At 49.7% G+C, this 24,801-nt stretch overlaps 1 protein-coding gene across 1 annotated transcript in view; it reads left to right on the top strand.

Moving 5' to 3' along the window:
- ttn.1 (titin, tandem duplicate 1) overlaps window positions 1-23,892 on the top strand; it is a gene marked incomplete at its 5' end in the record, with an annotated part of 76,027 nt that extends 52,135 nt beyond the window's left edge. Inside the window, 33 exon segments of the mRNA XM_069725127.1 lie at window positions 88-384; window positions 575-1,162; window positions 1,246-1,548; window positions 1,672-1,968; window positions 2,064-2,351; window positions 2,505-2,810; window positions 2,960-3,262; window positions 3,349-3,654; window positions 3,901-5,664; window positions 5,816-6,109; window positions 6,299-6,583; window positions 6,680-6,979; window positions 7,100-9,166; window positions 9,298-9,600; window positions 9,690-9,995; window positions 10,116-10,406; window positions 10,521-10,820; window positions 10,943-11,248; window positions 12,148-12,450; window positions 12,646-12,927; window positions 13,044-13,637; window positions 13,743-14,030; window positions 14,150-14,449; window positions 14,553-14,855; window positions 14,973-15,275; window positions 15,375-15,959; window positions 16,048-16,350; window positions 16,445-16,744; window positions 16,841-17,416; window positions 17,512-17,817; window positions 17,947-18,552; window positions 18,681-23,549; window positions 23,552-23,892. Coding sequence (XP_069581228.1) covers window positions 88-384; window positions 575-1,162; window positions 1,246-1,548; window positions 1,672-1,968; window positions 2,064-2,351; window positions 2,505-2,810; window positions 2,960-3,262; window positions 3,349-3,654; window positions 3,901-5,664; window positions 5,816-6,109; window positions 6,299-6,583; window positions 6,680-6,979; window positions 7,100-9,166; window positions 9,298-9,600; window positions 9,690-9,995; window positions 10,116-10,406; window positions 10,521-10,820; window positions 10,943-11,248; window positions 12,148-12,450; window positions 12,646-12,927; window positions 13,044-13,637; window positions 13,743-14,030; window positions 14,150-14,449; window positions 14,553-14,855; window positions 14,973-15,275; window positions 15,375-15,959; window positions 16,048-16,350; window positions 16,445-16,744; window positions 16,841-17,416; window positions 17,512-17,817; window positions 17,947-18,552; window positions 18,681-23,549; window positions 23,552-23,775 — 19,046 coding nt within the window.
- Between the last annotated feature and the right edge of the window lie 909 nt (window positions 23,893-24,801).

The following is a 24,801-nucleotide window of genomic DNA, read 5'->3' as shown; positions in this document are numbered from 1 at the left end:
ACATGAACTGACTGACTATCAGTTGAGATGATTTTACACAAACTTCATTATCAACAAAATGTGCTTAATAAAATGTCTTTGTTACAGAGGTGCCAAGTACACCCATGAAACTTGGAGTTGCAAACGTTACCAAGGACAGCGTTACGATTGCCTGGACAAGACCAGAATACGATGGTGGCAGCAGAGTCAAGGGTTACCTTATCGATGCCCTGGAGAAGGGACAGACCAAGTGGGTGAAGTGTGCGACTGTGAGGACAATGAGTCACACCATCAAGAGCCTTAGGGAATGTGCCGAGTACTTCTTCAGAGTCCGTGCTGAGAATCATGCCGGACTCAGTGAACCCAAGGAGATGATTGTTCCTGTTATTGTCAAGGAGATACAAGGTATTATCTCTGGCTTTACAACTACATTTTGATATTAGGTGATCCATAATCTCAAAAAACAATTAGAAATGCTGAATCATGTATATCAACAGATCAAAAGCCTTGAGAACTTGTGGAAAAATTAAGTTTAATAGTAATTCTGGTTTTAAGGTGAAATAACTGATCATGTCCTGTCTTATATTTCCAACAGAGGCTCCAGAGTTTGACCTGAAGAACTACCCCAAGAACACAGTTTATGTGAAAGCAGGAGCCAACTTGACCTTTGAGATTCCTCTCACTGGCAGGCCACTGCCAAAGGTGATCATTTCCAAGAATAACGTTGTCATCAAGGGATCCAAGAGGCTGTTGGCAGAAGTAACTCCAGACAGCGTCGTCATCACCCTAAATGAAAGCATTTCAACGGATGCCGGCAAATATGAAGTGACCGCCTCAAATGCAGGCGGCACCACCAAGATCTTCATTATCTTTGTTGTGCTGGACATACCTGGACCCCCAGTTGGTCCTGTTCAGATCGGAGAGGTCGGAGAGACCACAGTATGTCTGAAATGGGATCCTCCAGAGTATGATGGTGGCAGTCCTGTTACCAATTACATTGTTCTGAAACGTGAAACCAGCACTCCTTCCTGGGTAGAGGTGTCAACAAGCATTGCCAGAAGTGCCATCAAGGCGACAAAGCTGACCAAGGGAGAGGAGTATCAGTTCAGAATCAAGGCCGTCAATCGCAGCGGTGTCAGTTACCACATTGACAGCAAGCCAGTCATGATAAAGCTTCCATACAGTAAGTCAGTCCACTCCATCCTGTTGTCATTTGTGATTGATGACTCTCCCTGAATAAACAATAACATGATGCTGTGTTTGCAGCCTTCCCCGGACCTCCATCCACACCATGGGTCGGCCACGTATCGAGAGAGAGTCTGACCATTTGCTGGAATGAGCCAGTCAATGATGGTGGAAACCCCGTGATCGGATATCATGTCCAGATGAAGGAGAGGAGCAGCATCCTTTGGCAGAAGATCAACAAGACAGCAATTCAAGGAAACCAATGGCGTGTCACAAACATCTGCCCGGGACTCATCTATGAATTCAAGGTGTCGGCTGAAAATGCTGCTGGCATTGGAAAGATGAGCAAGACCTCTGAAGAGGTGCTTGCAATCGATGCCTGTGGTACGTTGTCGTTTTTCTTTGAATTTTATATCTATCGCCACTTTTAAGGGAGGTTTTAAAAGTTTACACTACAAAAAGTCAATACTGTTGTTCAATTAAATCTCTGTCACTTTGATGTTACAGAGCCTCCAGCTAATGTCCATGTCACAGAAGTCACTAAGAACTCCGTCAGCCTGGCCTGGCAGAGGCCTCCATACGATGGCGGCAGCAAGATCACTGGCTACAGTGTGGAGAGGAGGGAAGCTGGCAGTGGCAGATGGGTGAAGGCCAACTTTACAAACATCATTGAGATGGGTTTCACTGTGTCTGGCCTGAACCAGGACGAGTCTTATGAGTTCAGAGTGTACACCAAGAATGCCATTGGTTCTGTCAGCAACCCGTCTCTCATTGCTGGCCCGGTCACTTGTGTCGATGCATGTGGTGAGTTTCTGATTTTCATCTATAGTTATGCATTTAATTTACTTGTTTTTGGAGTTATTTGTACATAACTTATATTAACGCCTCATGTCCCACAGGTGCCCCAGCCATTGATCTTCCTCCAGAGTATCTGGATGTGGTTCAGTTCAAGGCCGGAGCTTCAGTTAAGCTCAAAGTAGGAATTTTTGCCAAGCCTCTGCCAACTGTTGCGTGGCTCAAGGATGGAAAGGAGCTGGTAGCAACTTCCGCCATATCTGTTGAAAGCACAACTGACTCTTCAGCAGTTCTGATCAAAGACGCTGCCCGCCTCCACACAGGCTCTTATGAGGTCAAGATCAAAAATGTTCTGGGATCAGCATCTGCGACCATCAGGATTGAAATTCTAGGTATTTAGAAAGTCTCGCCTCAAACTTTTATATTAATTATGAAATCAGAATCAGTCTGAATTTAGATCCTCTTATTTACTGAATCTTTCATCCATTATCTGTATTTGATGTTCATACGCTCTTACCTTCTTTCTTTTTTTTACCTCCTCCTAGATAAACCTGGTCCTCCAACTGGCATTATTAACTTCAACTCCGTCACAGCCGATAAGATCATGTTCTGCTGGGAACCGGTGCCCGAGTCTGACCTGGGAGGCTCTAAGCTGACACACTACATCGTTGAGAGGCGTGAAACTAGCCGAGTGGTCTGGTCGACAGTCTCAGACAGACACGAGCAGACACACATCTCAGTCGGCAAGCTGGTGCGTGGAAACGAATATGTGTTCCGCGTCATGGGTGTTAACAAGTTTGGAGTTGGAGAGGCACTGGAGTCTGAGCCCGTCGTCGCCAAGAATGCCTTCGGTAAGTCTTAGTCTTAGAGACCCACTAATTCTAGTCATGTCCTAACTAGTATGCTTCTATATCCTGTTTCTTTTTCCTTTTACAAACTTCTATATAAATGGTTATTTTCGTACTTATTTTCTCAACATATCTGTTGTCAATTTTTAAAGTAACTCCTGGCCAGCCTCATACTCCCGAGGTGAACACCATCACCAAGACCACCATGGTGGTAGAGTGGGACAAACCAGGTGTAGACGGAGGTAGCACCGTGACAGGATACTACCTGGAGAGACGAGACAAGAAGAGCCTGCGCTGGATCAGAGTTTACAAAGATCCTGTCACGGACATCAGGCAGACAGTCTACCACCTGACAGAAGGAAATGAGTACCAATATCGTGTCTGTGCCATTAACAAGGCTGGAGAGGGGCCGTTCTCCGACGTGTCAGACTACTACAAGGCTGCTGATCCAGTTGGTAAGTGGTCCAAGAGTCACAGATTTCCCACTAAAACAATGAAGATGAATGTACACACCACCAAACAAATACATTTTTTCTGACAGATCCACCAGACGAGCCTTGCAAGCTGAGGGTGGTGGACTCTACCAAGACATCCATCACCTTGGGCTGGTCCAAACCAGAATGGGATGGAGGCAGTGAGGTCATCAGCTACATGGTGGAGAAGCTTGTTGAGGGAGAGGAAGAATGGGCCATGATTACATCCAAGGGAGAGGTCAAGACAACAGAGTACATAGTTCACGACTTAAAACCAGACGTCAACTACTTCTTCAGAGTCTCTGCGGTCAACTGTGCTGGCCGTGGAGAACCTCTGGAGATGACTGAACCTGTGCAGGCCAAGGATATCCTGGGTAATTTAATCACTGATATTAAAAATGTTATGCGTGTTCACTTTTAAAGGAGGGTTTCTCACGGCCTCCTTGTCACCAATGATCCCCAAAAATATAAAAATAAAATAGAACTTGGTTGAACATAGCTGCGGGTCAATTTGACCCGAGGACAGCGGGAGGGTTAATTAACTATTTTCCTTCAATTTATTTCTTGTAACGTTCTTGCGCTGGTCCCTGTGTGACCCTGTATGTTTCTGATGTTCACAGAGGAAGCCCAGATTGACTCGGACGTTGCCATGAGAACTCACTACATCGTGAAGGCTGGCAAGGATGTGGAGCTGTCTGTTCCTCTGAAGGGCAGACCTGCTCCCACTGCTTCCTGGAGCAAAGGAGAAGAATGCATCGATAACGACCACAAATACGAGTTCCACCACTCGGACACGACCACAGTCCTTGTTATGCGCGAGGTAACCAGGCTGGACACCGCAAAGTACACAGTGAAGCTAGAGAATGGAGTGGGAGAGCCCAAGACACTGACTCTATCCGTGAAGGTCCAGGACACCCCGGCTCAGTGCAAGAACCTGGTCCTGAAGGATGTGACCCGTGGAAAGGTCACTCTCTGCTGGGAGCCTCCGCTCCTCGACGGCGGTGCCGAGATCACAAACTACATTGTTGAAAAGAAGGACTCCTCCAAGAGATCATATTCTGCAGTGACAAACAAATGCACAGACACAACTTACACCATCGAAGACCTCTCCGAAAAGACATCCTTCTTCTTCCGTGTCTTAGCAGAAAATGAGAATGGTGTCGGTGATCCATGTGAAACGCACGAGCCCGTGAAAGCCACAGAGACTCCAGGACCAGTCAAGGCGGTCTCTATGAAGGATTCATCGAAGACCTCCGTCACTCTACAGTGGTTGAAGCCTGACTATGATGGCGGCAGCATCATCTCCGACTACGTGATTGAGAAGAAACTCAAGGACGAGGAATGGTCATCGGGAGGAGCCAGCAGACAGTGTGAGTTTGAGGTCAAGAAGCTCAAGGAGCACTCAGATGTGTTCTTCAGGGTTGCCGCCAGGAATGAGAAGGGACAGGGTGACTTTGTTGAGACTGGGCCCATCAAGGTCATCGACTACATTATTACACCTGAGGCAAGCCTTGCAGAGTACCCGGATGGCAGCATCAGCGTTCGCCTGGGTCATAACGTGCACATTGAGCTGCCATACAAGGGGAAGCCGAGACCTGCTATTCTGTGGCTGAAGGACAACCTACCTCTGAAGGAGAGTGACCAAGTGCGCTTCAAGAAGACAGAAAACAAAGCTACTCTCATGATTAAGAACGTGACACGTGAGAACCAGGGTAAATACACACTGACCCTTGACAATAAAGTCAACAGGAGATCTTTCCACATCCATGTCATCACACTTGGACCCCCATCAAAGCCTGTTGGACCCATCCGACTGGATGAAGTGAGGGCTGATAGCATCATGATCTCCTGGGATGAACCCAACAATGACGGCGGTGGAGACATCACCTGCTACACCGTGGAGAAGCAGGACACCTCCCGGTCTGATTGGAAGATGGCCTGCTCCAGTGTCCAGGATACTCAGTTCAAGATTCCCAACCTGGTCAAGGGTCTCCAGTACCAGTTCAGAGTGTGTGCTGAGAACAGATATGGTGCCAGCGAGCCTCTGATCTCACAGATGGTCATCGCCAAGCACCAGTTCAGGCCTCCTGGCCCGCCGGGCAAGCCTGTTGTGTACAACGTGACCAACGACGGCATGACCATTCAGTGGGAGACGCCCATCTATGACGGTGGTACCCCCATCCAGGGCTACCATGTGGAGAAGAAGGAGAAGAACAGCATCATGTGGCAGAAGGTGAACACCATGCTGGTCAAAGAAACCGACTACCGGATTCTGGAGCTCATTGAAGGCCTTGAGTACTCCTTCAGAGTCTATGCCCAGAATGATGCTGGCTTCAGCCGGATGAGTGATGAGAGCAAGACAACCATGGCTGTCAGTCCTGTGGGTGAGTGCTGATTTAAACCTTTACATCACTCTGCTCCCTTCAAACATAAAGTATGTTGGAAATCTAATATGTTCACCAAAATAATGTTGTCTTACATCTGACTAAAACATAGTTACAATGAAAACAAGTAATAAGATGTGTTGTTTTTCAGATCCTCCTGGCCAGCCTGACTACACTGATGTGACAAGTGACTCGGTGTCACTGAAGTGGGATGCACCCAAACGTGATGGTGGCAGCAAGATCACCGGCTACAACATCGAGAAACGACAAGGGCAAGGTCGCTGGTTCAAGGCCAACTTGACTGATGTACATGACTGTCAGTACGCCGTTACTGGGCTGGCAACAAATGAGCGCTATGAGTTCAGAGTAATTGCCAGAAATGCCATTGGCGTCGTCAGTCCCCCGTCCAACTCCTCTGGCATGATTTTTGTCAGAAGTGAGAATGGTGAGTAACGACAGGACTGAAGGGTTGTGATGTTAAACTGATAGGTAAATTATGTGAGTGGTTAACACTGCTTTTGCTGCCCTTTAGAAACAGCTGACAGCTCCATCAGCTAATTTTTCAGAAAATGACTTTGTTATAGCTCAGTAAAGCTGCACACTGTAAACTAATGCCCCTTTTTCTCAAAACCAGCTGCTCCAAATATTGAGTTCGGTCCAGAGTACTTTGAGGGTTTGACAGTCAAGGCAGGAGACAACATCAGGCTGAAGGTGACCACCACTGGACGCCCAGCTCCCAAGGTTGTCTGGTACAGAGACGGTGTGGCAGTTACCAAAAAGATGATGGATATCATCACCGTGGCTGGATCCAGCACTCTGTTCGTCAGGGATGCGGATCGTTCACACCGCGGCCTCTTCACTGTAGAGGCGACCAACGGATCTGGAAGCAAGAAGGAGAACATTCTGGTCCAAGTCCAAGGTCCACAGTCCAGACGTTTTGCTCTTTATACTGCCATGTGGTATTTTACATCACTGTGTTTATTCACGTATTTATTCTCACACTGATGTGTTGCAGACACTCCTGGGGAGCCAGTAGGACCCATCACTTTCAGCCACATCTCAGAGGGCAAGTGCACTCTGTCCTGGAACGCACCCGAGAATGACGGCTGCTCTGAGATCTCACATTACATCATTGAGAAGCGTGAGACTGCCAAGATTTCCTGGGCATTGGTGTCTGATGAATGTATGGAGTGCACTTTCAATGCAACCAAGCTCATCAAGACCAATGAGTACCAGTTCAGGGTGTCCGCTGTCAACAAGTTTGGAGTTGGTAGACCTTTAGAATCCAGCCCCATCATTGCACAGATGCAGTATAGTAAGTGGGAAGAAGGGAGGACTTTTTACAAATTTCATATTTAATACAAAATACAAATTATATTTCCATGTTACCTAATTGTAGTTAAATGCACTCATCTATCAAACTTGCTTCCTCCAGCTGCTCCTGATGCTCCAGGCACTCCTGACGCTACTGAGGTGGCAGGAGAGAGCATCACCCTGTCCTGGACTCCTCCCACATCTGACGGAGGAAACCCAATTCAGTACTACGTCCTGGAGAAACGAGAGAAGAAGACGACCCGCTTCTACAAAGTGGTTAGCAAGAAGCCCATCGTCGAATGTGCTCACAAGGTGCCCCACCTGACGGAGGATACGGAATACGAGTTCCGTGTCATGGCCGTAAACGATGCTGGTGTCGGAGCACCTAGCAACATCTCTTTGCCGATCAAAGCTGCCGAGCCAAAGGATATTCCTTGTGCTCCATCTGTGGTGTGTGTGTCGGACTCCACCAACACCTCCATCAGCTTGGAATGGTCCAGGCCCGCAGACGACGGAGGCATGGAGATCCTCGGCTATATTATTGAGATGGTGAAGGGAGAAGAAGAAGAGTGGAAGAGGGTAAATGAGGAGCTTGTGGCGGACACAAGTTACGTGGTCACGGGTCTACAGACAGGAGCTGAGTACAAATTCCGTGTCGCAGCTGTCAATCATGTGGGTAGAGGCGAGGAACAGGAGATTCCAGAGCCAGCTCAGGCTGTAGACAGGCTGACACCGCCACAGGTGGATATCGACGCCACCTTCAAGCAGACACACATCGTCAAGGCCGGAGGTTCATTGCGCATGGGCATCCACTTCAGAGGGAAGCCCACTCCCACTGCCACTTGGGTGAAGGAGGAGGGAGAGTTGGGTGCCATGGCAGACATCAACACGACCGACAGTTTCAGCTCTCTGAGTATTGAAAACTGTTCCAGAAATGATACAGGCAAATACACCGTCAACCTGGACAACGCCAGCGGCAGCAAGGCCATTACGTTCGTCGTGAAGGTGATGGACACTCCTGGAGCACCGCAGGCCGTCGCCTTCAAAGAGGTAACCAGAGGCTCTGTCACGCTCATCTGGGAGCCTCCTCTCAGTGACGGTGGAGCCCGAATCCATCACTATATTGTTGAGAGGCGGGAGGCTAGCCGCCGCACTTGGACGCAGTCTGGTGGCAAGTGCAAACAGCATATCCTGAAGATACAGGACCTGCTGGAGGGTGTGCCATACTTCTTCAGAGTCTCTGCGGAGAACCAGCACGGCGTGGGTGAGGCGTTTGAGCTGACCGATCCCGTCGTTGCCACCGCAGAGCCGGCGACTCCAAAGAGAATGGACATCCTCGACACCACAGACAGCTCTGTGTCTCTGGGCTGGCTGAAACCAGAACATGATGGTGGCAGTCGCATCCAGTGTTACGTCATCGAGGCCAAGGCGAAGGGTACAGACAAATGGATGGTGGTTGGCAACACCAAGAATCTCACCTATGCTGTTGAGAAGCTCAATAAGGGCGATGAATATGACTTCCGTGTGAAGGCGAAGAATGAATCTGGCTACAGCAAGCCCAAGGAAACGCTGGCTGCCGTGCTGGTCAAAGAGCCTCACATCGAACCTGCTGCTGATCTCAGCGAGATCGCCAACCAGCTCGTCACATGCAGGTCTGGCGGCACCTTCACCATCGACGTTCCCATCAGTGGTAGACCTGCTCCCAAGGTCTCCTGGAAGTTGGAGGAGATGAAGCTGAAGAGCTCAGACAGAGTTACCATCAAAGTAGCAAAGGACAGAACCAGCATCTCTGTCAAGGAGGCCATGAGAGGAGATGGTGGTAAATACTACCTGACTCTGGAGAATGTGGCAGGAACCAGAACCTTTACTATAGAAGTTAATGTCACAGGCCGACCCAGTCCTCCAACCGGGCCCATTGAAATCACATCCATCACCTCTGAGTCCTGCGTCGCTGATTGGCAACCACCAGAGGACGACGGCGGCACCGACATCACCAACTATATTGTGGAGAAGCGAGAGTCAGGGTCCACCGCCTGGCAGCTGATCAACTCCAGCGTAAAGCGCACAACTCTCCACGTCAGTCACCTGACCAAATACATGCAGTACACATTCAGGGTCTCTGCCGAGAACCAATTTGGTGTCAGCAAGTCGACTGAGTCTGAGACTATTGTGGCAGAGCATCCGTTCAGTAAGTGCTTTACTTCCTCCTAATTTAATGTTTGTATAATAAATAGAGCATTTTAGACAGTTTTACAATGTTTGTAGAAGTGTTTTCAACTGAACGAGACTGTAACAACAAAATTTAATTTATTATCACAGCACCTCCAGGCCCCCCAACGAGGCCTTTAGTCTTTAATGTCACCTCTAACACGATGACCATGAAATGGGAGGAGCCCTACCACGATGGTGGCAGCAAAGTGACAGGCTACTGGATTGAGAAGAAGGAGAGGAACAACATCCTGTGGGTGAGGGAGAACAAGATCCCGTGCTTTGAGTGCTACTACAAGATGGAAGGTCTGGTTGAAGGCCTGGAGTACCAATTCAGGGTTTACGCCATGAACAGCGGTGGGCTGAGCAAAGCCAGCGAGGCCTCCAAGGGAGCAGTCGCTCAAAACCCAGTTGGTGAGTTCCAACTGGACACTATCTTTTTTTTTATATAATACTCCAAGAAGCTAAATGATCTGACAAACAATTTTGTATCTGGTTTTTAGATCCACCAAGTAAGCCGGAAGTCACAAATGTTACAAGAACCACAGTCTCCCTCAAATGGTCGGCTCCACTGAACGACGGTGGCAGTCCCATCGTGGGCTACATCATTGAACGCAAGCCGTACACATTGACGGGCGAGGGCCGCTGGCTCAAGTGTAACTACACCAACGTGACAGACAACTTCTTCACCATCACCGCCCTGGGAGAGGGAGAGCCCTATGAGTTTAGAGTCATCGCTAAGAACGCCAACCAGGTCTTCAGCATTCCCTCCGAGTCCACCGGGTCGGTGCAGTGCAAGACCGACTTTGGTAAGATTTGTTACCGTGACACAACAGCACCAATACAGCACACTTTCAGACTTGTGACATAAACGCATCTTAATTCACTGACAATAAAAATAAACCATGTACCTCGTCTCCACTCAACAGAGCCTCCGAAGGCCCAGCTGGACAGCAAACTCCTGTCAGAAACCGTTATGGTCCGAGCTGGATCAGACCTGGTTCTGGATGCAGCGGTGGGAGGCAGGCCTGACCCTAAGGCTTCCTGGTCCAAGGGCAGCAGGGACCTGGAGTTGTGTGAAAAGTACCACCTGCAGTACACCCCCACCAAGGCTATGGCCATCATCAAATTCTGTGACAGAGATGACACAGGAAAATACTTCCTCACAGTCAAGAACGTCAGCGGAACCAAGACCGCCGAGGTCAACGTCAAAGTGCTCGGTGAGGGGCTTTTTTCTTTAACCTTTCAACTCGTGTAACTACAGATCGCACTGGAGGTATTCATTTGTCACAATCATGCAAAGTAATTTAGTGTGATCTTGGTTTTTTTGACAGACACACCTGGGGTCTGTGAGGGCAGCATTGAGATCAGCAAGATTACCGAGGAGTCGTGCACCCTGAGCTGGAAGCCGCCCCTCGAGGATGGCGGCGACGATGTTGCTCACTACATCGTGGAGAGGCGTGACACCAACAGACTCAACTGGGTAATTATGCATGCTGAGTGCAAGGAGCTGACCTGTGACATCACCAGGCTGTTCAAGAACACAGAGTACCTGTTCAGAGTCCGGGGAGTCAACAAGTACGGAGCCGGAGTCTACCTCCAGTCGGAGCCCATGGTCGCCAGAAACACCTTCAGTAAGTACAACAGTCAGATCATTGTTGAAAGACACCGATAGACAATTACAACATAACACATGACAATACAATTAAAACCACAACCTCTCAACTCTTTGTTCAACTTCTCCTCTGTCCTCCAGCGGTGCCGACTCCTCCTGGAGCTCCGGAGATCCTGGCGTCAGGAAAGGACTTCGCCACCATTGAGTGGCTGAAGCCGGAGAGCGACGGCGGCAGCCCGTTGATCCATTACCTGGTGGAGAGACACGAGAAGAAGAGTGCCCGCTGGGTGAAGGTAAACAGGGATGGCGCTCACCTGGACACCACTCTGAAGGTGTCCGGTTTGTCCGAGGGCAACATCTACCAGTTCAGAGTGACAGCTGTCAACAAGGCTGGAGAGAGCGAGGCCAGTGAGGTTTCCCTGTATGTCGTCTGCAGAGTGCCAACATGTAAGTCCACCTGGTACATACCTAAAACTACATACTGAAGACCTGACAGATGGTCTTTAATGTATAAATCTGGTCTGTTTAGATCTGTGACTAATGGATGATGACATCTGCCAACACCTCAGTAAATCAGTCCCTCTGGGAAATCGTGGTTTTGCGATCGCAATAATTGACGCAAATTCAAGCAAACTGCAAAATTTGCAGAAGCTTGCAATATTTGAAAATTCCCGCGATTTTTCAACAAAAAACATCATCATCACAATCTGTGCTGAGAGTATTAATGATATAAAGTAAATCTTTTCAGACAAAACTCGCTTTATTAACAAAAATAACTCCTCATTTCCAATCGGAAAGTCTCTTCTCCTGTTTTCATCACCAAATAAAATTGTTCACCGGAGGAAACCGCAACAAGAGGAGAAACAGGAAGTGGCGGGGTTTGCGGAAAAGGTGGCCTTCACAATACAATTTTCTCATGAAATGCTTATTATCAATGGAAGTGATCAGATATCCTGTGATGTGCAGCATGATAATTATCACAGGAAGTGATTACAGATTTATTCCTTAATCAGGTAGCATTTTTTAAAAAAAACAATGCTTTTTTCTTTCTGAACTTGCAACTTTTTCTAATTCCCGCAATTTTACGCAAAAACCTCCCTTAAAACTCCACAAATTACATCACAAGTTTTGAGAAAATCCGCTGCAGTTTTGATCGCAAAAAAACACAAACTCAGCGAAATCCTGAAGTGACTAACTAAAATGACATCATGAAGAACTGACAGATGATCTTAAATGCATAAATCTGGTGTGTTTAGATCCGTGACTAACGGGTCATGACATCTGCCAACACCTCAGTCAACCCTTTATCTTATCAGATGTATTGATCTTGTACCGTTTCCTCTCAGGCACCCCTGCTCCTCCTTCTATTCCTCGTATCACTGACAGCCACGCCGACAGCATCAGCCTGGCCTGGTCCCGGCCCGTGGATGACGGCGGAGCCGATGTGATTGGCTACATCCTGGAGATGCAAGAAGCTGGAGCAGAGGAATGGACGAAGGCCCACGAAAAGACTCTCCGTGCTTCAGAGTTCGTGGTGAATGGACTCTCTGTGGGCAAGAAGTACTGCTTCCGGGTGGCTGGCATTAACGTCAACGGTATAGGAGACTTCAGCGAACCGTGCGCTGAGACGGAGCCAGTTGAGAGAATCGGTGAGTAAATGCCTGGAAAACATCAAAGCAAATATAATAATCAACTAAAGTTAACAGTTTATTCATTAAGATGTCAGTTTTGTACTTTACCATACAAAATTTGATTAAATTATGTAACTTGTCTCTTTCCAATAGTTCCTTTCTAAATAACCAACATTATAAACCAAGCACTAATTATCCCGCCCTTTCACACAGAAACTCCTGACTTCGAGCTCCACGATGACCTGAAGAAGACCATCTGCCTGCGCGCTGGTGGCTCTCTCCGCCTCTTCGTCAACGTCACCGGTCGTCCTACTCCTGCGATCACTTGGAGCAAGCCTGGTGTCGACCTCCACAACAGAGGCTTCATCGAGGTCACCAACACGTCCACCACTCTCATCATCGACAAAGTCCACCGCTACGACGCTGGCAAGTACACGCTGGTGGCCGAGAATTCTGCGGGAAAACAGGAAGTCAACATTCTCGTCAAGGTGTATGGTAAGTAGATGTTTCATTAGAGTTCATTCTAGAAGAAATGTTTATTTTGATTTCACATGATGCAGTAGCTTTTGAAAATTGTCCATTTTGACAGCAAAATGTATTTTCATTCTTAGACACTCCTGGACCAACTGGACCGATCAAGATCAAAGAGTTGACCAAGGAGTCTATCACCATCTCCTGGGAAGCCCCAACTGTGGATGGAGGTGCTCCAGTCAACAACTACATCATCGAGAGGCGTGAGGCCTCCATGAGAGCCTACAAGACGGTGACAGCCAAGTGGAGTAAGACATCCTACAAGATCGACGGCCTCATGGAGGGCATGCTGTATTACTTCCGGGTCCTGCCTGAGAACATTTACGGTATCGGTGAGCCCTGTGAGACTCCAGATGTCATCCTGGTTTGTGAAGTGCCTCTGCCGCCGCACAAGCTGGAGGTAATCGACATCACCAAGAGCACCGTCTCCCTGGGCTGGGAAAAGCCTGAGCACGACGGTGGCAGCAGGCTGACGGGCTACGTCATTGAAGCCTGTAAGTTCGGCACTGACAAGTGGATGAAGGTGGCCACGTTGAAGCTCACGGACTTCGAGCACACCATCGAGAAGCTGAACGAGACTGAGCAATATTTGTTCAGAATCAAAGCCGTCAACAGCAGAGGAGCCAGCGAGCCCAAAGAGCTGGTTGCAGCCGTCACTGTGCAGGAACAGAGAGGTAACAGATGAAGGCTGTGCTGCCTGCAGCTAAACATAATAAATATCTACACACTGCAGTAACTTCACAGTTGTTGATGATGTTGTATCTCTTTTTCCGTTGCAGTGATGCCCGTGGTGGACTTCTCCAGTATTCCTCAGAAGGTTGTTAACATCCTGGCCAGCAAGACTCTGGAGCTCGACCTGCCTATTGTCGGCAGGCCTCCTCCCGTCTGCTCCTGGTACTTTGCCAACAATAAGCTAAAAATCACAGACCGTGTCAAAATCAAGAGCACTGGCAAGTTCTCCAAACTGACCATGTCAGACACCACCATCGACGACAGCGGTGACTACACCCTGGAGCTGAAGAACGTTGTTGGTGTCCTCACCGAGGTCATCAAGGTCATCGTTCTCTGTAAGAAACCATCTCCCAGTTCTTATTTTTGTTTTATTTTTTTAAGTCCAGAACATTCATTTCAAGATTGACACTGTTACAGAAAATAATGACCATAACCATCAATTCTGTTTTACCAGCCAAACCTGACGAACCACAGGGACCCATCAGGTTGGATGAGGTTGATTCCACCACCGTCACCTGCAGCTGGGATCCACCGGTCAGAGATGGTGGGGCTCCCATCAGTGGCTATGTGGTGGAGCAGCGTGACGCCCACAGACCGGGCTGGGTGCCCGTCTGCGACTCCGTTAGCCGACCAACATTCAAATATGTGAACCTGACGGAGGGAGATGAGTACGTCTTCCGTGCGGCTGCTGTAAATCGCTACGGCACCGGAGAGTTCCTGCAGTCCGAGATCGTCACCTGCAGGAGCTTGAATAGTAAGACTTCTGGTTTTATCTGGATGAAACATTTTGTCAGTACCATCATACAGAGAGAAATATGTCAACAGCTGGACGGTAACATGCTTTCCCTCCTCTACAGATGTCCCTGGACCTCCTGGCCGTCCAACCACCTTTGATGTTTCCCGTGATGGCATGACCGTGGCCTGGAACCCGCCAGAGGAAGACGGTGGTCTTGAGGTTTCTGGGTACATCATTGAGCGCAAAGAAGTCAGGTCGGAAAGATGGGTGCGCGCCAACAAGAACCCAATCACCATGACCAGATACAGGTCGACCGAGCTGATTGAGGGCCTGGAGTACGAACACAGAATCACAGCCATCAACGCCAGAGGACTGAGCAAACCGAGTCTATCCTCCAAACCAGCAGTGGCAACGGATCCTATCGGTGAGAGACACATTTCATCAGAGAAGACTTGATGATGTAACTTGTGACATGACACTTTTACGCATTATATACTGAAGTAGCAGGAAATACTGACATGCTTTTCTCCTGCCTGTTCAGATCCACCTGGCTGTCCTCAGAACCCAAGGATCACCGACACTACCAAGTCCTCTGTGTCGCTGGCTTGGAGTCCTCCCGATGAGGAGGGAGATGCTCGGGTGGACGGTTACCTGATTGAGATGCAGAAAGTGGGCACTATGGCCTGGATCAAGTGCAACACCACACCATCTCTGATCTGCGAGTACACACTGACCAAAATGCCTCAAGGAGAGGAGTTCAAGTTCCGTGTGATGGCCTGCAATGCTGGCGGCTCTGGAGAGCCTGCTGAAGTGCCTGGAACAGTCACTGTGACTGAAATGCTCGGTGAGGACACATTAACTACTCCTTGCACTAACATCCTGTGTGTACGTGTAAAATCAATACAAAATGAAACTGACTTTTGTGCCCCTGATTGTTCTGCAGAATCTCCTGACTATGACCTGGAGCTCAAATACAAAGATGTATACGTGGTCCGCTACGGCGGAGTCGTTAGGCTGTCTCTGCCCATCAAAGGTAAACCTCACCCAACCTGCAAGTGGTCCAAGGATGGTGGTGCGGTGTCCACCAAGGCCATGATTGCCTCCACCGAGGATGCCAGCGAGCTGGTGATCAAGGGAGCAGAGAGGAGCGACTCTGGTGTGTACGACCTCCTGCTGGAGAATAGGGTTGGCAAGAAGAAAGCCCAAATTAAGGTGAAGGTCATTGGCCGCCCAAGTGCTCCAGAAGGACCAATGGTCTTTGAAGAGATCCAGGCCAACTCTGTGAAGGTGTCATGGAAAGCACCCACTGATGACGGTGGCTCAGAAATCCTTGGTTACATCGTAGAAAGACGTGAGGCAGCAAGAAATGCCTGGTACACCGTGGACTCAAGGGTGACTGAAACTCAGCTCATCGTTAAGGGCCTGAAGGAGGGAACAGAGTACCACTTCAAGGTCACAGCTGAAAATTCCTTTGGTGTCAGCGGATCTCTAAAGTCCGAGCAGACACTGGTGCCCAAGACTCCTCTCTGTAAGTATTCCTTTTTCCAGTCTCCAAATCTTTGAATTGTGTAAAACAATTCAATAATAACTCAAAAGTTATCTGTTTTTCAAACCAGGTCCCCCCGAGCCTGCAAGCACCCCGCCAGAGATCATGGACGTCACCAAGAGCTCCGTGGCACTGGCCTGGTCCAGACCAAAGGACGACGGTGGTTCTGCCATCACTGGCTACTTTGTTGAGTACAAGGTGGTGTCCGCTGAGACGTGGTCCCGCCATGAGACCAAGATCACTTCCACCATGTTTACCCTGCCAAGACTTACGCCTGATACAGACTACCAGTTCCGCATTGTTGCTGTGAACGACATTGGCGAGAGTGAGGCTGGTCCTGTGTCTGACCCAGTCACATGCAAGGATCCATTCGGTGAGTCTCCTTCTCAATTCAAATGTACTTTCTGGTCATTAACAGACCTGAAATTAATAGAGCTAATTTTCTTTTTTTGTTTCTGTCGCTCCAGACAAGCCCAGCCAGCCCGGCGAGATCGACACAGTAAATGTGTCGAAGAATGCCATCACCGTCCGCTGGCAGGCTCCCGAGTGCAACGGTGGAAAGGAGGTCCTGGGCTACTGGGTGGACTACAGGAAGTCCATCGAGAGCACCTGGAAGAAGTGCAACAAGCAGAGGCTGAAGGAAATGCAGTTCACCATGCCTGGACTGGCCGAGGCCACGGAATACGAGTTCAGAGTGTTTGCTGAGAACGAGACAGGAATGAGCAGACCTCGTAGGACTGCCACATGCATCAAGACTAAACTGAGTGGTGAGCAAACTGAAATATACTGTAAAAATTTGTATTACAACTTTCATAATTTACACTTATGTTTCATAAATATACATTCTCAACTTGTACTTACAGTTGAAACTATACCAAGCCTGAGGAAGGAAATGGATGAAGTAACCACCAAACTGGGCCAGCCTGGTGTCATGAAGTGCCAGATTATCGGCAGACCTGTGCCTGAAATTAAATGGTATCATGATGGCAAGGAGGTTGTCGAGTCTCGCAAGTACGAGATGAGCTCAGACGGCCGCAACCACTCCCTGTCTATTATGACAGACCAGCAAGAGGATGAGGGAGAGTACACCTGCAAAGCCATCAACGATGCCGGAGAAGCCGAGACCAAAGGCGTCCTGGTGTTGGAGGCCCCATCATCATTCCACCCCGACTACCCGCTGAAAGAAACCTACTACGCTGGCCTGGGAACCACTCTGCGCATCCACGCCGTCTACATCGGTCGTCCTGAGCCCAAGATCATGTGGCTGCATGGGGCGAAGACCCTGGAGAACACCGAGGACATTAGCATCGAGACCACCGAGTACTACACACACCTGGTCATCAAGAACGTGCAGCGCAGAGTCCATGGAGGCAAATACAGAATCAGACTGCACAACCACTTTGGCAGGGCTGACACCGCCTTCAATGTTGAAATCTATGGTATGTTCATTGAAATTACTCGCCACAGCGAATGCATTTTTAAAGGCGATATTATCAAATTTGTGAATGATTATATATAATACTTCTGTGCCCAGACAAGCCTGATATGCCCCACGGCCCCATTGTCCTGGATGCCCTCCTGAAGAACTCTGTTATCATCAGCTGGAAGCCTCCCAAGGATGACGGAGGCAGTATGATCACCAACTACATCGTGGAGAAGCGCGAAGACAAGGAGGACACCGAGTGGGAACTCGTGTCATCCTCCATCAATGGCACGTCTTGCCGCGTGCCCAACCTCACCGACAGCGCAGGCTACTTCTTCCGTGTGTACGCCCAGAATCGCTATGGCAACAGCGAGCCGCTAGAGCTAACTTCCCCCATCCTGATCAAGAGCCAGCTTGGTAAGTTTGAAACAATCTCCAGTTATGTTTCAGAACTACTTCTAACAAAGTAAGCACACAACTGTAATACACCACATGACTTCCCATGAAGACATACCCAATTTCATATTTATATTTTTCTGTCCACAGAGAAACCATCACCACCTCTGTCACCTGTTGTTTCTGGAATTACCAAGAACTCCTGCGTGGTTTCCTGGAAGCCTCCACTCAGCGACGGTGGATCCAAGATCAAGAGCTATTGCCTTGAGAAGAAGAATAAGAAGGACAAGAAGGAATGGACCGAATGGACTCCGGTGACCACGGATGAGATCAAACAGACGGTGTTCTCCGCCAAGCGTCTGACTGAGGGCGTCGAGCACATCTTCCGCGTGAAGTGCGAGAATCTCGGAGGACAAAGTGACTACAGCGAGGAGACCGCTCCTATCGTTCCTGCCACAGCCGTTGAGGTTCGTGCTCCTTCCTTCAAGGAGGAGCTGAGGAACATGAGCATCAAGTACAAGAGCAACGCCACCCTCGTCTGCAAGATCTTGGGACAACCCAAGCCTGTGATTAAATGGTTCAGACGAGGAAAGGAGATCCAATCTGACGGAAAGAAGATCAAGATCCAGGAGTTTAAGGGAGGTTACCACCAGCTGGTCATCACCGAGGCTGATGAGGAAGACTCCACTGTTTACCAGATCAGGGCCACCAACCAGGGAGGCTCCATCTGTGCAACAATCTCTCTGGATGTTGAAAGTAAGCTCACAATATTCAATTTCTCCAGCAAAACCATTGACTTGTACAAAACCATTGTAAACATGCTAAACATATTTATAAATTCAAATAAAACATGAGATCTCACAAACTATTTTTCTCTTTTCTAGTCCCTGCCCAGATCCACCTGCCCAAGAACCTGAAGGACAAGGAAGCCATCCCTGCCCTGCGCGGAGAGATGGTCAATATCAAGATTCCTTTCGGTGGCAAACCAGATCCTGTCATCACATGGCAGAAAGGACAAGACCTCATCGACAGCAATGGCCACTACCAGGTCATCGTCACCAGGTCTTTCACTTCATTGGTATTCCCCAACGGAGTGGAGAAGAATGATGCTGGATTCTACATCGTCTGTGCCAAGAACAGATTCGGCATTGACCAGCAAACAGTTGAGCTGGATGTGGCTGACGTGCCTGATCCTCCACGCGGTGTCACAGCCAGTGACATCTCCAGGGACTCAGTCAGACTGAGCTGGGTGGCCCCAGCCAATGACGGCGGCAGCAAGGTCATCAGCTACATCATTGAGAAGTGCCCCACCACCGCAGAGAGGTGGGAGCGTGTTGCCCAGTCCCGCGACACCCACTACACCGTGACCAATCTGTTCGGAGGAACGAGCTATCAGTTCAGAGCCATTGCTGAGAACAAGTTTGGACAGAGTGCCCCATCCGAAACTAGCGGACCGGTCATGACCAAAGAGGACAAAGCCAGAGTTCTGCTCTATGACAGGGAGGTTGACGATACTGGACGTGTCCCGAAGGGCAAGGCTCAACATGGCGACAGCAAGAATCTGCACAACAAATATGCCATTGCAGAGGAATTGGGAAGAGGTCAGTTTGGCATCGTCCACCGCTGTGTCAACACCAGCTCTGAGAAGACTTACATGGCTAAATTCATAAAAGTCAGAGGTGCCGATCAGGCAATCATCAAGAAAGAAATTGCAACACTGAATCTGGCCAAACACACAAACTACCTCCTCCTCCACGACTCTTTCGATAGCCCCGAGGAGCTGGTGATGATCTACGACTTCATCTCTGGTGCCGATATCTTTGAGCGTCTCAATACAGCCGAGTTTGAGCTCAATGAGCGTGAGATTGTGAATTACATCAGGCAGGTCTGCTCAGCTCTGGAGTTCCTGCACACTGAGAGCTACGGAAACTTTGATATCAGACCTGAGAACATCATTTACACAACCAGAACCAGCTCCAATGTGAAGATTATCGAGTTGGGACAGTGCAGACACCTGACACCGGGTGACCAGATCAAGATTCAGTACAGCACTGCAGAATACGCTGCCCCTGAGATCCACCAGTGTGACATGGTTAGCACGGTTACGGACATGTGGTCCGTCGGTGTCCTTGCCTATGTGTTGGTCAGTGGACTTAATCCATTCACCGCGGAAACCAACCAACAGATGATCGACAACATCTCCAATGCAGCCTACAGCTATGACGACGAGTCCTTCAAGCAGGTCAGTGTCGAAGCATTGGACTTCACAGACCGACTCATGACCAAGGACCGTAAGCACCGCATGACTTCAGCTGAGGCTCTGGCGCATCCTTGGCTCACCAAGCCAGCGGAGGAGATCAGTGCCAGAGCGATCCCAACCAGCAGGCATAAGAGATACTACCAGACGATGGTGAGGAAGGAGTGGAACACCGTTGTCTCTGCGGCCCGCGTGGCTAGCGGCGGCTCCATCAGGTCCCAGCGTGGCGTCTTTGTCTCCAAGGTGAAGATTGCTCCATTCGAACACGGGCCTGTCGCAGGCCAGGTTGGACACGCGGTGGTGAGTGAGGGCGACAGCGTGAAGTTCATCTGCAATATTGAAAACTATGACAGCACCACTGAAGTGACTTGGTACTGTGGCGTCAGGCAACTTGAAGCCGGCGACAAATACGAAATCGAATATGAGGATGGTCTGGCTGTAATTACCATCAACAAGGTCACCAGAGCAGATGACGGCACTTACAGATGCAAGGTGGTGAATGAGTACGGGGAGGACAGTGCCTACGCAGAGCTGTTCATCAGTGGTGTTCGATCTTACCGCGACTTCTTCACCACCCGTGTGGTCAAGAAAACAAAGCGCAGAGTTGACACGGCCAGGATGCTCCAGAAGCCACCAGAGTTCACCCTTCCTCTGGTCAACCGTACATGCTACCTCGGTGAGGACGTGCGCTTTGGTGTCACCATCACTGTTCACCCAGAGCCTCGTGTCAACTGGCACAAATCTGGACAAAAGCTCATCCCCGGAGAAGACGACAAGAAATATACTTTCATCAGCGACAAGGGTTTGTATCAGCTGATCATCCATAAGCTGGAGGACGAGGATGACGCCGAGTACAGCGTTGTGGCGCGCAACAGATACGGTGACGACAGCTGCAAGGCTCGTCTGACCGTCGTTCCTCGACCTAAACCGGCAGACCTCACCCTGAGGCCCATGTTCAAACGCCTGCTTGCAAATGTTGAGTGCAGGGAGGGCCAGAACGTGCGCTACGAAATCAGAGTGTCCGGCCATCCCACACTGAAGTGGGAGAAGGATGGCATGCCTTTAGCCTTTGGACCGGCCATTGAGGTTGTCCATGAGGGGCTGGATTACTTCATCCTTCATCTGAGAGACACTCTGCCCGAGGACTCTGGTGTGTACAGAGTTACTGCTACCAACTCTGCTGGATCTGCCAGTTGCCAGGCCTCGCTCAAAGTAGAGCGCGTTGCTCATGTAAAGAAGGAGTATGAACCCACTGAGAAGGAAAAGAAAAAGATAGCTGGAAAGGAGGAATTGGACAAGAAGGTGAGGCTGTCCCAGATTCTGTCTGACACGGTTGTTATGCCTCTACCACCTGCAGCGGTGCAAGCTGTGAGGGAGGCAGCCACCATGTTCAAACCTGCCGTCACAACGAAGAAGGGAGAGAAGACGGAGGCTGAGATACAGAAAGAACAAGAGGAGAGGAAGAAGAGGGCCGACGAGAAGAGGCTGCGTATGCCGTACGTCGTCCCCACACCTCGGGTTATTAACCCAGCTGTTCTTGAGGAGGACGTTGAAATCAAATACTTCCAGCCACTCTCTGACATGAAATGGTACAAGAAGCTGCGGGACCAGTATGAATTCCCCGAGCCGATGGATAAAATCAAGCAGAAGAGGATGAAGCGTATTCGCCTCTCCAGGTGGGACCAGTTCTACGAGGTGCCCATCAGGATCAAGGACCAATACAAGCCGAGGTGGCACATCACTTCAATGACTCAGGATGACCTGGAGACCGTGAGGCCTTCAAGGCATCGCACTCCTTCTCCTGAGATGGAGGCCTACCACAGGTTCAGGAGGAGGTCTCTGGGCGACCTGTCAGACGAGGAGCTGCTGCTGCCTGTGAAAGAATACCTGTCCATGAAGAGGACGGAGGAGGACAGGCTTCGTCTGGAGGACGAGCTGGAGCTCGGCTATTCTGCTTCTCCACCTAGCCTCAGCCCGGTTCGCTTCGAGCTGTCCGCCCTGCGTCCCTCGTCTCCTAGAAGAGTCTACAGTGATGACGAAGAGGGAGAAGAGATCCACAGATATGACTCCTACCGAATTCCATCGAAAAACGAAGCCGGCCCAAGTTACGTTGACCTCCGGCAGCGTCACGACAAAGCTACATACCAACCTCCAAGACAGAGGCAGCGGTTGTATGAGGAGAGGGAAGACCAGGAGCTGCTGCGCCCACACACTACCGCTCAGAGGATTTCTTCTTACAAGGGCGAACTCAAACGCATGGAGTTTGAGGAGAAGACACGGACTTCGAAGAAGGAAACAACCATTACTGTTTCAACAATCTCTGAGGCCACCGAATCTGAGCACCTGTCGACCTTTACCTCAGAATATATTCCCAAACCAATCAAGAAACTCCCAACAGCTAAAGCCGAGGCAAGTTGTTCTCCTGCCCGAGAGAGAGCTGCGAAGACAGATTTGACGTTCCCGAAGGTCGACTTCATGTCCAGGTATGAGGAGAGGAAGCAGGCTCTGATATCAGAGAGGAGATCCGTGGAGAGGAAGGTCGAGGTTGTCGCACAGGCTCCCTTCAGCCTTGACCACGCCCCACGCATCACCATCAGGATGCGCTCTCACCGCATACCCTACGGCTCCAACACGAGGCTCACCCTGAACATCCAGGCCAAACCTGAGCCCGAGGTCAAGTGGTTCCACAACGGAAAAGAGATCCACCAGAGTGGCAAATACCACATGACGAACATCAGCGGAGTTCTGACTCTCCAGATCATCAGGTGCGTGACCGAGGACTCAGGCACTTACCGCGTGGTCTGCAGGAACGCCAAAGGAGAGACTTCTGACTATGCCACACTGGATGTAGCAGGAGAAGAGTATGCCGCCTTCTCTTTGCTCCGCAAAGACGAGGAGCCTCCGTCCGCCCATCTGCCAGAGATGACCAAAACAGAGGTGTACCACGTCTCTTCCTCGAAAACGACAGTTGTGACCACCGCTGTCGTTGAGAAGCCGAGGGAGAAGCCGAGTGTTCCTGCCCAGATCCTGACTAAACCACAGTCTCTGATTGTAGAGGAAGGAGACATCGTCAGATTCGACAGCAACGTGGACGGTGAACCAGCACCTCGTATCGCCTGGCTGCACAACGGAGCACCTGTCGGTTCGACTGCCCGCCACCACATCGTCTTCAGTCAGTACAACTCCTCCCTTGAGATCTCTGCCGTTGAGATGTCAGACGAAGGCAGCTACACTTTGCTGGTGGAAAACGCTGGAGGCAAACAAGAAGCCCATTTCACTCTGACGATCCGCAAGTCCGAGTCAAAGGAGAAAGTAGTCGCCCCCCCCAGAATCACCTCTCCAGAGGCTAAATCCCCTCTTGCCATGTCCCCCGAGCCAATCAAGTCCCCCCAGAGAGTCAAGTCCCCCGAGCCAATCAAATCCCCCCAGGGAGTCAAGTCCCCTGAGCCAATCAAGTCCCCCCAGAGAGTCAAGTCCCCCGAGCCAATCAAATCCCCCAGGGAGTCAAGTCCCCTGAGCCAATCAAATCCCCCCAGAGAGTCAAGTCCCCCGAGCCAATCAAGTCCCCGCAGAGAGTCAAGTCCCCCGAGCCAATCAAGTCCCCCCAGAGAGTCAAGTCCCCCGAGCCAATCAAGTCCCCCCAGAGAGTCAAGTCCCCAGTCTCACCCAAATCCCCAACTCCCAAATCCCCGACTCCCAAATCCCCGACTCCCTCCTCATGATCCCTGCGGTGAAGGAGGACGACGCCGGAGCGAAAACCCTCCGACTGTCCATTGCTCTCAGCTCCGACTCTGCAACATTCAACATTCACATTCGGTCCAAGTAAAAAAGAAAGGAAAGATTCATCTACAACCCTGTTTCCCTCGTCCAGAACCTTTTTATTTAGTGAGTTAGCTGCAATAATCTACTTGGTAAAGATCTGGATTTCTGTTCTTGTAAATATGAACTATTTTTGTACCAATCTTGACATTAATTTATGCCAAACTAGACTAAAGTCTAAAGTTGTTATAAAATGTGCCATATTGGATAACTATGACTTAGGATTTTTGATCCACTTTTCTGTGACATGTACATAATGTATATAGCCGAATTTAACGGTTATGGGAAATGTATGCATTGTTATTTATGACAATAATATTAACTGAAACCAAAGAAGAAATGTTTAAACAGGAGAAAGTTTCCCCAGGAACGAATACCCTGTCGAACCAAGAAACGAACCTCTGCGCCTCAACGATAAGTTGAAGTCTTTAAGATTGCCTCAACAGGTAGAGAGTCTCCCTGTTGACGTTACAGAAACAGAAAGACAAAGCTATTGTTTTGGACACGCGTCCGTGCGTGATATTACAGTTTCCTATGAGTTGTACCGTGAGCGTAAGACCCTGAGTGCTGTTTGCATCACCCTCATGTAAAGCAGCAGGAACCGGCCTTGCGCTCAGACTGACCGTGTCGCATCACCGTGATTTGATGACCCGCAGAGAGCACGAGCGGCCTGCGCTCTCTGCGTTTAGCTCGTTTTAATAAAGAGCGCTGCTTCTGGCGCAGGACGGCCGGACCGGCTTTTTTGAAACATCTCCTGGCCATAAACGAACGAACGAAAGGCCGAAGCCGGCTCTGCTGCGCAGAAGCAGCGCCACCTCCTGGAGGATAGTTAGGTGACGTGTTGGTGTGTTTTGAGTGCAAGTGTTTTGTAGTTTATAGTCGGGGTGCTCTCGTCGGCCACGGCGACACCACCTCCTGAGTAGAGGAGA

Source organism: Brachyistius frenatus, unplaced genomic scaffold (genome assembly GCF_029030835.1).
Source record: "Brachyistius frenatus isolate BFR_SWC_R1_liver_20210118 unplaced genomic scaffold, ASM2903083v1 Contig_410, whole genome shotgun sequence".
In the NCBI taxonomy this organism is placed as follows: domain Eukaryota; kingdom Metazoa; phylum Chordata; class Actinopteri; family Embiotocidae; genus Brachyistius; species Brachyistius frenatus.
The sequence above is the reverse complement of the archived record's forward strand: the minus strand, read 5'-3'. Positions and strand labels throughout refer to the sequence as shown.